At 34.0% G+C, this 12,287-nt stretch overlaps 2 protein-coding genes across 2 annotated transcripts; both read left to right on the forward strand.

The window, feature by feature from the left end:
- Positions 1-7,825: 7,825 nt before the first annotated feature.
- Positions 7,826-8,972, forward strand: LOC132800703 (protein ALP1-like). Its single transcript, XM_060814931.1, has 3 exons — positions 7,826-8,098; positions 8,187-8,412; positions 8,489-8,972. Exons 1-3 carry the CDS (start codon positions 7,826-7,828, stop codon positions 8,941-8,943), a joined length of 954 nt encoding a protein of 317 aa, XP_060670914.1. The 3' UTR covers positions 8,944-8,972.
- Positions 8,973-9,067: 95 nt separating this feature from the next.
- LOC132800515 (uncharacterized) lies at positions 9,068-10,234 on the forward strand. The gene is made up of 2 exons (XM_060814435.1): positions 9,068-9,479; positions 9,577-10,234. The coding sequence occupies exons 1-2, from the start codon at positions 9,126-9,128 to the stop codon at positions 10,087-10,089; spliced, it is 867 nt and encodes a 288-aa protein (XP_060670418.1). The 5' UTR covers positions 9,068-9,125; the 3' UTR covers positions 10,090-10,234.
- The last annotated feature ends 2,053 nt before the right edge of the window (positions 10,235-12,287 follow it).

Raw genomic sequence — 12,287 nt, forward strand, 5'->3', positions numbered from 1 at the left:
TCAAAAGTTTTAATTAAATACAATTAAACTTTTTAAGTATATAGAAGTCTTTTAAAATTAAACAAATTTCTATAAATGCTTTATTATATAAGCTTATGATTTTAGAAAATGAAACCAAACTGAATAAATTTTTCCTTTTCTCGCTTTCTACTCTAAGAGAAAGAGGGTGTAATTTGAACCTCAGCCTATAATCTTTAAGGGCGTGTTTGTTACGCCGGACTGGGCAGGTCAGGACAGGACCCAGTCCCAGTCCGGTGTTTGGAAAGTGAAAATGGGAGGGGGACAGGTTTGTCCCGTAGATCATTTTATCCCAAATGAGGGGGATAAATCTGACCCATCTGGAGACTGGGTCACTTTTGTCCCACCGAGCTCTCTTCGAAGCATCTTTGGCCGCCCCCTTCGAAGCATCGTCGATCTCGCATCACCATCCCCTTCCCTTCGAAGCATCATCGATCTCGCATCACCATCCCCTTCGAAGCATCTGGCCGGTGAGCATGTCTTCTTCTTCTGTTTCGGCAATCTTCCATCATCATCATCTTGTTATTTTTCTTTGTTTTTTACCTTAATTTTTAGCTAAAAAATTATGAAATATTTTTGGGAAATGTCATTTGTTGATCTGCGAAATAAGCTTCGATCTATTTATGTTAGGGCTTGATTTGATATTCAGGAGGAAGAAGCTTGATTTTGGAGGCAAACTACCCTTCGAAGCATTTCTGGCCGGTGAGTTTATCTTCTGCTGCATCCTTCCTCTGTTTCATCGATCTGCCATCATCACCTGGTAAATATGTTAGTTGCTTAGTTCGAAACACTAGCTAGTTTATTAAAAAGAAACTTTATTGCTCCCTATCTGATGTGCTGAGTCTAGTGCAAAGTAAACTGTACAGCTTAATTTCATGTTACCGATTTGCATTCTCAATTTGCTATAACTGCAATACAGAGGCATCCAATTGGTTCAAGGATGGTTTCTATAAACCAGAAATAAAAAATTAAGTGAATTATTGTAATCTACTTTTGGTGCACGTGTGAGGCTTCAAAATTTTTGGATTTGTGCATGTTACAATTATCTTTTAATCAACTCTGCTTCAATCATATCTTGTTGATATGCCTCTTACTAGCAGTCTTTGAAACTTCGGAATAACAAAGGCAGTGCAGAAGTAGAATTCTTAGAGAGAGAGAGAGAGAGAGAGAGGGTGGGGGGCACATCACTTTGCTATTCAAAGCGTGGAAACTTATTTCCGTTGTCATTTTGCATAATGTATAACCTGTTCATTTTCTGCATAAAAACCCCATAATGCATATTGCCACACAAAGCGCGCAAACTAGTCTTTACTGCCAATTTGCATAATGCATATCCTGTTCTTTTGTGCATCAAAATCCCATTTCTGGATTTTGCCATACAGAGCGTGCAACTGACCTTTACAGTCATAATGTCATTTAGCAGTATAAAAGTAACAATACTAATTGCACATCTATGCTTTAGAATACCCACCATCATACTATCACTGTCATCTTATCCCCAATGTGAAACTTACGTTTAATGACAGAAATACCAGTTTTTGAAAACTTAAAAAAAAAAAAATCTGGTGCAAAAATTTTGAATCTGCAAAGGAAAAAGATAAGTGCTAATGATCACTGGGAAAATGAGGCAGAAGGAATAAAGGTTGTCTCTTATGGTGTCTCGTTTACAGTCCAAAAACCTCCATAAATCTAGATATGAGAAATAAGTTTTTTGCTTTGTCATAGGCATTTTGTTCAATTTACATCGATATTGCTGGTCTTAGTCTCTTGTTAATCTGCTGCAAAAGTTCAAAAAGAAAACTTAAAAATGATTATAAAAGATTTTAACTTAGTCTTCGAACAAATTTGTATAAAGATTGCAACTTATTCATACTAAAAAAAATACTAAAATGACATATGAAAGTAGCTTTTGAATTAAACATGAACAATTCATACTAAAAAATAAAACAAATACAAAGAAGGATGAAAAGAAGTAAGAAGACGAACCAATTCCATAACATATATTGAGGCTAGCTCAATAACAGGCCAATCCCAACAAGAAAATGAGGTAGATACACAAATGTTCCAAGAAGGTTAATGTAAATATGTATATATCATGAATTATGAATTTTCATAATAAAGAAAAGGACAAAAGACTGTAAAAAAGCTGAGAGCATGTGGCAGCTATAATCAAGCTATATGAGGGGACATGATGATAACTATATAATTGTGTAATTTTATATATTATTATTTCTCTACAGGTTATTTAAAGCTTGCATGTGCACTGTACTTTTCATAATTAAATTATACTCCCATTTTGATTAAAAGGAAGCAGCAGTATAGCTCAAAGGATTACGCAGAGGTTGGCGTGTTGACAATTTTAAGCAGCAGTATAGCAGAAACATCATGCAGAGGTTGGCGTGTTGACAATTTTAAGCAGCAGTATAGCAGAAACATCACTCAGAGGTTGGCGTGTTGACAATTTTAGATGAGATTTATCTGTTTTTTCTTTTTTTGTTTTTTCAGCTCATCAAAATCAACTGTCCTGGTTTGACATGAACAAAGTATCAATCATGTTTGCATTTTTTTTTTTAATGCTCCAAGTTTGAAAAGCATATATGCGTTTAGGTTCAATGGCTGGTGTTTTTCTTAGATGTTTAGACAATTATTAGATTGTGTAGAATTTCTGGCAATAAAAGCTAGGCAGTTGGATCTAGGAATTTATATTCAAGTTTTCTCTCTAATTGGGTCTTGTTTTACTTAAAGTTGTTTGGTTAAGTTTGATACAAAAAATTGTTTGGAGAGATTTCTGAGAAATAATTTTACACCATATTGGAAAACTTCAAATCCAGAATATAATTAGATTAGTAAAAGAGACTCCAATCTCTGACTATGTTGAACTGGTTAATTTGAACTGCCCAATAGATCCTCCATTGCTAAAACTGTAAAACACTATCTGTATTCTGCAAAAAAGGTCAAAAATATACATTTTGATAAGACATGAGGATGCCAGAAAAAACTTTTACAAAGTAAACCATGCATCCTATTCCTATAAACCCCCGGGTACAATGTGGGACTATGAAGGTAGTACTACTTAACATAGCCTTCTTGGTAGTCCTTCGAAAAAGCCTGCATTTTCAGTAGTTTGCTGGTGATTTTAACAAATGGTTGAAATTTCTGAAAGCCAAACCTATGAGTAGGATGTAGGTACAACTTGGTTGCTGTCAGGATCCGTCCAGAATTCCTTCCCCGGAACCCTAGACAGCCCTGATCCCAGGGAAACCCTACCGGACCCTCCAACGGAAAATCCGACAGAGCCTCCCCTAAGGGATTTACTTACCACAAACTACCTGCACTGAAAACACACTTCTATACTCATCCCCTTATTCCTCCCACAAACTACAAACTGTTCCACAAATTACAGCACTTCTCAAAAGCAACAACAGTCCAGTGCATAAATAAAACAGAAGTATCCCAATAGTATACAGAGCTTTAAGAAGTGCTAAACAACAGAAATACAACAAGGCTGAAAGAAATAATACACTGAAATGAAAGAGTACAGAAGTACTTCTCGAAACACAACAGCAGCGGAAAACTTGGTTCGCTCCGGAAGAACGTCTACCACCACTTGCACCTAAGGGAACGGAATTTAAGAGTGTGAGATGCTAATCATCTCAGTGAGTGACCCTATCTACTGTACACCTTTAATATTAATAATATAAAAATAAAGGAATTTAATAAATCAATACCGAACAATTAATAAATAAATAAATAAATAAATATTTGAAGTAATAATTTCTTTCAAAACCCTCACTATTCACTCCGTTGGAAATGTTCCCCTTTAAAACATTTTCACAAAACCCGATATACGTACTTCCCGAAAACCAAGGGATTAAATAATTTAATACAACAAACAAATAAATAAATACCCCAAATATAAATAAAATGTAATAAACTATAATAAATAATTTTTGAACACCTTTGGGGTTTAAACCATTAATTGGAATTTACACCGACGCACCACACCATATACCGGTGATGCCCTCCGATACCCAGCGTCCTGAGCACCGACTGGCGGGGGGTTAAAGAGAGAAACCTGCAACGGTCACTTCGGCGTCCCGACACTACCGACTGCTAAAAACCATCACCCGGCCAAGGAGGGGGGCGGCTGTGCGCAACAATAACCTTGCCTGCCCACGGTCCAATGGCAACTCATGGGTGAAGTAAAAACCGTGCGCTAAACCAGATAATAACCGCGCACTACCACGTGTCCATACACCATACACCAGAACACTAATACTGTATGAGTGCGTCTAAAAATAAACAATAACAACCAACCGTACAGTTTTTTTCCAAAAACCACCGTGGGAAGTATACCAAATTTTCACAAAACACCATCCCACATATTTTTATTTAAACAACCCGGTACGAAACAGCGATAATCAACAAACCACAATTTTCCTCGAAATACGAGATGCAACCATAAAAATACCGCGGGCATAATTTATAAAATTAAACCACCAACTTAAACAAATATTTTCATAAAATATTTAACCCAATTATGCCCGAAATTTATATAAAATCCAAACACAACGAATTACTGAAAATACTTACTCATGTGTAATAAATACCGTTTAATCATAATATAATAATAATCGGGAATTTCTAATGACCCAAAATTTCATTTAACACCAATGGGTAAATATATATATAAAATAATATTTTTCCCGATTATATTTAAAATACACCACATGAGCACAAATTACAGATATCAATTTAATACCACATAAATACAATTAATCACCCTAAAAATATTTTTTAAAGGTGGGTCACTCACCTGGAGCACGCAATTTACCCATGATCCACCACGGGATCAATTCTACGACTCACCGGTGCTCCTAGAACAAAATTCACAGACAGTCAAATAAATTAATATTTTAATCGGGTAAATAATACCCGGTACCCGGGGGCTCAAACACAAACTTTAACCAAAATAGGCGAATGATATACCGAATCGAAGCTCGTGGAATGAGGATTACCAATCCGGTCTCCATCGACCCCAATTCCGCTGGAGGTGGCCGGAATTTGGCCGGAAAGGTTCGGCCGGTTTTGATCTTGAGGGATCTTTCAAACCGCTTCGAATTTTTGAGATTGGAGGCCATTTTTGGATTCAGGGGACCCAAAATAGGGGGAGAGGAGGCTCAATTGGGACTGGGCTGGCCGGAAAACACAAGAAAAGAGGAGAGAGAAATCTTGCCGGCCGGCGGCTTCTCCGGCCCGATCGGTGCGCATCCGGCGGCGGCTGGCTGTGAAAATTGGCGGCCAAGCTCGCCTCCTCCTTCCGCACGTCACTGGCCGGCGCGTGTACAGTGTGGGTGGCCAGAAAAAGAAAACACGGGGGAGAGAGAGACGGACGGGAGAGAGAAAAAAAAACACTGTTGGTGTTTTGGTGTTTCGGGGAAGAAGAAGGGAAAAAAGAAAAAAAAGAAAAAGAAAAGGAAAGGGAGGTGTTTTCCCACGTGGGGAAAAGAAAAGAAAAAGAAAAAGAAAAAGAAAAGAAAAGGAAAAGAAAAAGAAATAAAATATATATAAAAATAATTAAATAACAATATTATTATTCAAAATAATAATAAAAATAATTTGATTTTTAAACATGGTTGACATGTGGCATTTCACCATGGTGACACATGGTCACCTTCATTAAGTCACACGTGGCACATCGTTATGCGTGTAAAAATAATATTAAAATAATACGGTATTTGAAAAACTCTACAGGTCCATAACTTTCAAACCACATGTCCAAATCGGACGTGCTGCTAGTCTACGGATTTGTATCGACGAGCACTTCACAACCATGCATGAGTCAACGCTCAACCTTGCATGAATAAAAAGTCAACCCCGGCACCCCTTGGACAGTTTGGACCTCAACTTGTTTTGCTCAAAACTTTCAAACCGTAGCTCCGTTTTCAACGTGCTACCAGTCTACGAACTCGTGCCAACGTGTACTTCGTAACGGTACCTCAGTCAACCTAGAATTCCAACTGGAACAAAAAGTCAACTTTTGACCCCTTTGGTCAACAGTCAACCTCGGTCAACGTGCGAAAATTCCGACATGGTTCGGGACGGGGTGTTACAGTTGCAACAAACATCATATGAATGTTGCATAATTGTTATAGATAGATGATGTGCCTAAAGTGGGAACTGTAAACATCATATGTATATATGTGTGTGCCTTACAAAAATGATGGCCCATATCAAATTGAAGAAATGTCTGCATTTGATGGTAGAGGCTATGGGTTGCTTTCAGAGTTCTTGGTCCAGCCCAATTATTTTATGTATATAAATTCAAATTCATAATTAGGTGAAAATGAAGCCAACATATTTATCTATAAAAAAAAATGACCGGTAATATGTGGACAACTTCTTCTATTTCTGCTTTACATAGTGACCTGAAGTATTTGATTAAAATAGTTTGATTTTGCCGGAATGTAATTGTTTTTTTTTTTTTGGCTTTAAGAAATTGGTGTTTCCAATGCTATCATGTTCTCTAAATCAGTTTCTGAATTTTGATTGCACAGGGAATTGTCGTTCCATTATATGGACACAGTTTGGACAGCCCTTCTGTGATATTTTAATATATGTTTTTGGACTTTTTGGCCCCTATTTTAAAAATAATAATATACTAAAAGTAGTAACTTTGTTTGCTTGTAATATTGGAAAAAGGCTCCACTTGGAATATTGAAATAAGTTTTGTGGTTGGCTATAAATTAAATGGAAAGGCATGGATTTTGATCATCATTTTCCCAAATCCGAGAAAGAATTAATTGGCATATTTGTTTCGTAGGAATTAGTTGGCATATGCTTAGACAAGTTTGCCGCATTAGCATTTTACATTTGAAAACAAAGGAAGAAAAATACCAAGGGTGATGGGTGACTAGTATTTTGGACAAAATGTAGTGCCAAATTAACGTGAACAAAATTTGATTCCAATTTATTTTATTTTATTTTATTTTATTATAAATATATGCAATATGTAATCGGTTTTTTATATATTCCACCTAATAGTATAATAAAAATCTATAAAACCTTAAATCTTAAACCCAATAAAGTCTACTATATTTTGTAAATCCTGGTGGCATTTAACTCCCTTCTTTATACGATTTTCTCAATGGAGATTCAAGCCATGGAGGGATGCTAGAAATCTAGTAGTCCATATTAAGAAAATAGAAGTTGTTATCTAATTGTACCCAATTAAAATCAATCTTAAGAAGTAGGAAATATGAGAGTTAAAGCCAAAAAGAAGAGCTGATAGTGTTTTTGCTTTTGCTTAGATAAAAGTGCACTTGAACTAGATCAATTGATAATATCATGAAGTTGAGACTTTGCTATCTTCAAACATCATATAGTTTGTTTAAAAACTTAAATCCATCTTTTATTTTGACCTTCCAAATATATATAATGTTTATTGTGAATGCTAATATATAAATATATTATTTATGGAAGATTTTTGTTTGCTGTATATATTCAATTGTATTGGCAATAGCAGCTCAATTTATTGTATTTATTATAATTTTTTTTATTTGTTTTTTTTTCTTTTTGTAGAGATGGATGGAAGAAAATTAGTTGTGATCCAATCTTTTTGTTGGGGCTTTATGTTTATCTTCTTTATGTACATGTATGTAGCGTGGCAAAGGAAAAATGAAAGAGGTGTTAGGAATAGAATAACTAGGAATACCGAATTGCGTACATCTTTTATAGATAGTTTGTTGGACAATGATGTCACTTGTATTAGTCAATTGAGGATGGATAGGAGAACATTTGTTATTTTATGTCGGTTATTACGCCAGGATGGATATGTGAAGGATATGTGAAAAGAGATGGTACTGTTACATTGGAAGAGCAAGTGTGCATATTTTTGCACATAATTGCTCATCATACAAAAAACCGTACAATTATCAGTCGATTCTATAGATCAGGGGAGACAATTAGTAGATATTTCAATTCAGTATTGAATGGGGTGTTGCGCTTACATTCCATTTTGTTGAGGCATCCTGAACCTGTGTCGGATAATTGCTCGGATGATAGATGGAAAATGTTTAAGGTACGTATGTGGACTAGTTTGGTTATTAATTTTATAGTTAGATGACTTGTAGCATTATCTGACGTTAGTAAAATTGTTTGTGTCGTAGAATTGTTTGGGAGCATTAGATGGAACTTATATTAAGGTGAAAGTACCTGAAATCGATAAGCCAAGATATCGAATAAGAAAGGGTGAGATAGCAACAAATGTCTTAGGTGTATGTAACCCGAATATGGAATTTATATTTGTATTACCGGGTTGGGAAGGCTCCGCTTCAGATTCCAGAGTACTTCGAGATGCAATAAGTAGGCCAAATGGACTAAAAGTACCAACCGGTAAGACCAATCCTTAAATATTTCATCGAGTGGATTAACATTGCATAAACTAATAGGAGATATTTTTCTGTGTTAGGTTGTTATTACTTAGTGGATGCTGGTTACACAAATGGTGAAGGATTTCTTGCACCATATAGGGGAACAAGATATCACCTTTCCGAATGGAGAGATGGTTGTGCACCCATAAATCATCAAGAGTATTTCAACATGAAGCATGCATCAGCTAGGAATATCATAGAAAGATGCTTTGGGGTTCTTAAAATGCGATGGGCAATTTTAAGAAGTCCATCTTTCTACCCAATTACAACACAAATCAAAACCATTACTGCATGTTTTCTGATACATAATCTGATTAGAAGAGAAATGACACTCGATACTGGAGAAGTTGAATATGATAGGATGGAAAATGTAGACATTAATGAAGAGGAGGACATTATAGGATCAATTGCTTCCTCAGATCGATGGACGAATTGGAGAGATGAGTTAGCTAATCAAATGTTTGGTGAGTGGAGAGGTCATCATGATTACTAGTTGATGGTTATGTAAAAAATTATGCTCTAACTGCTTATTTAATATTATTTGTTAAATCTTTTGGAGAATATGTATGAAGGAAAACTTATATTATATTAAGTGCAACATTTGAGATTTATTGTTATTTTGTTTGCATCTTGTTTTGATAATGTTGGAATCATGAAATGTTTACTTGAATAGCAATGGAAGCTGGAGGTAGCAGCAACGATAATAGGTGGGGTGAATCTAGGCGTACATGGAGTAGAGGTGAGGAAGAAGCTTTGCTGGTTCTTTTAGATGAAGTTGTAGCTAGTGGGCAACGTTGTGACACGGGAGCATTTAAACCTGGTACACTTAATATGATTGAGCGGAAACTGGCTGAAATGTGTCCTAACTTAGGATTGCGAGCAACTCCACATATTGAATCGAAGCTAAAAAAGTGGAAGAAGCAATACGGCATCATATACGACATGCTGAACAAAAGTGGATTTGGATGGAATGACACTCTTAAATGTGTGGAGATTGACAGTGACGATGCTTGGAAAACATATGTGCAGGTTTTGACTTTGTTAAGAAAAATACCTTTATTAAATTTTGTGTTTCTTATCTTAAATATATAATGTTTTTACTAAATGATGGCTTTTTTTATTTTAGAGTAATCCAAGTGCAAAAAGTTGGAGAGATAAACCTTTTCCGATATATGAGAGGCTTGCTAATATTTTTGGGAAAGATCGGGCAACAGGACATGGAGCACAAACTCCAATTGATTTAGTTAATGATATAAATATGGAGCCTGACAATGACCAATTTGATGATGTGGGTTCTCCAATGTCTATGAATCAAACACATAGTCATCTGCCTACACAATCCAAATTAAGAGGTAAGAGGAAAGCTCAATCGAAGGATGTTGACATCGTTAGCGGGTTAAACAATGTAGCAGATAAGTTTATTGATAAATTGGCTACACAGTTAGACAAGTTGGAGAAGTCTGATATCAACTATCCACAATACTTAGCTATGGAGCTTGACAGGTTAGGATTCCCTATTACTGACAATCTCAAAATCTCTAAGGCAATGAGATCGGATCCATCGAACATTGAGGTTTTCAAGATTATTAAAACCGATGCGCAGAAGATTGAATTTGCTCGTGGATTTTTGGATAACTAAATTAGTATTGTTGTGGATTATATATTTATGGATATGTATGAGAGGATGACAACTATGAACATTTGGAATTGAAACTTATGGACATATATTGTAACGTATTGAATGTTGGTTTCTAATTATGCATGTACGGATAATTTTATTATTATGTGTTATGTTTTAGAATATTAACATGCACTTTATTGATTTGGTTAGTTGTTATTTTATTTCATAATATTACTATAATATATTGTCATTTATTATTATATGCAGGAATATTGAATGGCAAAGAGAAGGGTTTATGTTGTGTTTAAAGGTAGACAACCAGGGATATATAATTCTTGGTCTGAATGTCATCAACAAGTGCACGGATTTACAAATAATTTATATCAAGCCTATAATACAATTGAAGAAGCTGAAATTGCATATGTTGAGTTTGTAGAACAAACAATGAGGAATCGTAATGAAGCAAATCCAATACAAAATACCACTACCGTACATACACGTGCTCAATTTCACAACGAGTGGGGTAATAGTTTTGTATTAGGTTGTTTATTTGGCTTACTATCAATGGGTTTATTTACTTATTTCTTATATAATTAGATTATCCTTGTAAAATCCAATATATATATACGGATGTCATACTTGTTAAAAGTGCAACTACATGTGACATTTATTTATATATCTATATATCTATATGTATGAATTGAAGATGGATATTTTTATGCTATTAACAAGTTCTTAATTAAATATTATGTCAATTTTTTTTATTTGTATTTAATTGTTATTCATGATTAGTAATTTTATTTTAATTGGTTTTGAAAACAATATTTTAAGTAGTTTATGGGTGTTAAAAAAAAATTACAGATGTATTATAAATATCATTAAATTATTTTTATTATTAATTAATTGAACATATAAATATCTATACAAAACATATTAAATATAAGTAATAATAAAACTTTAATTAAATATAATATTTAATTTTTTTGTAAATATAAATATAATTTTAAATCTTTTCATATATAACAAAATAAATACTATAATTATAAAATAATCCAATCCAGTCCGATCATGTACCAAACATAGGCCAACTAGTCCAACATTCAGTCTAGAACTATACCAAACACAGTACTGTACTATTCGATCCTGTCTGATCCAAACCTATCATGTCCGATCCCGTCCGATCCGGACCTATCCTGCGTACCAAACGCCCCCTAATACACAACTCTTTTCTTGAACAACATATTACAACTACGGACGGACGAGAGATTTTACCGAAATCAAAGTTTCAATCTTGAATATAAAATATTATTAATAGCTTTTACTATTAGATTAAGCCTTAATGTGTCTAATTTACCAGCTTACAGTTTTGATCTCATACCTTCCAAATTATAACAGAAAAAAAAATATAACATCGTAACAAGAGTTAAAAACTATTATTTAACCAACTATGTTTTTATTTTATATTAAAAAATATATTTTTAATTTTTAATTAAGGGATACAGCCCATGTACCAAGATATTTGATAAAGAGTTTTGACAATTAATTATCTTATTTCTTGAATATGTAGATCTAACTATATATAAATTATGTAAACAAATACTCAAAACTTTTAAATACCTGTCCATCATCATTAAATATATCCAATTAAAAATCAAAATAATTTGTTAAAAAATATTTGTTAGATATCTTAATACTTAAATGCATCCATTTAATTATTTATTAAAATATTACACATGGCAGATGTTATTGTTATTTATTTATTTTTCTTTTTTGCTTTGAGACATAGCAGTTGTTATCTAACTATATTCGGTGTCATAATTTATACTATAGTTTTGAATTTGAATAGTAAAAAACTATGGCTTAATTTGAGTGTTGATTTGTGATTTGAAGTAGCATTTTTAATTCGTTGATGTTGCCAAAATGCCGCCGTGCTCTAAGGTAAATTGTTTTTCAAATAATTTTCATTTTTGAAATTTTTTTTGGCAATAAATATTTTATTTTACTGTGAACGTGGCTTTGCTGGAAGGACCATTCTGTTCGTTCTCCATTGCCCTCTCATATGCACACTTTTTTTTGACGAGAAGTACCACAGAGTTGAACTTTTTTTGTTTTTATCTTTTTCTTAAGGCTAAAACACTTGATCATGTGAATTTTATACAACCTGTATATAAATGATGCCTGTGTTTAACATATATTATTTTTACGATAATTTACAT

This window comes from Ziziphus jujuba, chromosome 2 (genome assembly GCF_031755915.1).
Source record: "Ziziphus jujuba cultivar Dongzao chromosome 2, ASM3175591v1".
Lineage (NCBI taxonomy): Eukaryota > Viridiplantae > Streptophyta > Magnoliopsida > Rosales > Rhamnaceae > Ziziphus > Ziziphus jujuba.

Excerpts from the sequence above, each read along its gene's own strand:
- LOC132800515 (XM_060814435.1), top strand. The coding sequence starts at position 9,126 with ATGGAAGCTGGAGGTAGCAGCAACGATAATAGGTGGGGTGAATCTAGG. Across the intron at positions 9,480-9,576 it reads CTTGGAAAACATATGTGCAG|AGTAATCCAAGTGCAAAAAG; the intron begins GTTTTGACTTTG and ends TTTTTATTTTAG.
- LOC132800703 (XM_060814931.1), top strand. The coding sequence starts at position 7,826 with ATGTCGGTTATTACGCCAGGATGGATATGTGAAGGATATGTGAAAAGA. Across the intron at positions 8,099-8,186 it reads ATAGATGGAAAATGTTTAAG|AATTGTTTGGGAGCATTAGA; the intron begins GTACGTATGTGG and ends TTTGTGTCGTAG. Across the intron at positions 8,413-8,488 it reads TGGACTAAAAGTACCAACCG|GTTGTTATTACTTAGTGGAT; the intron begins GTAAGACCAATC and ends TTTCTGTGTTAG.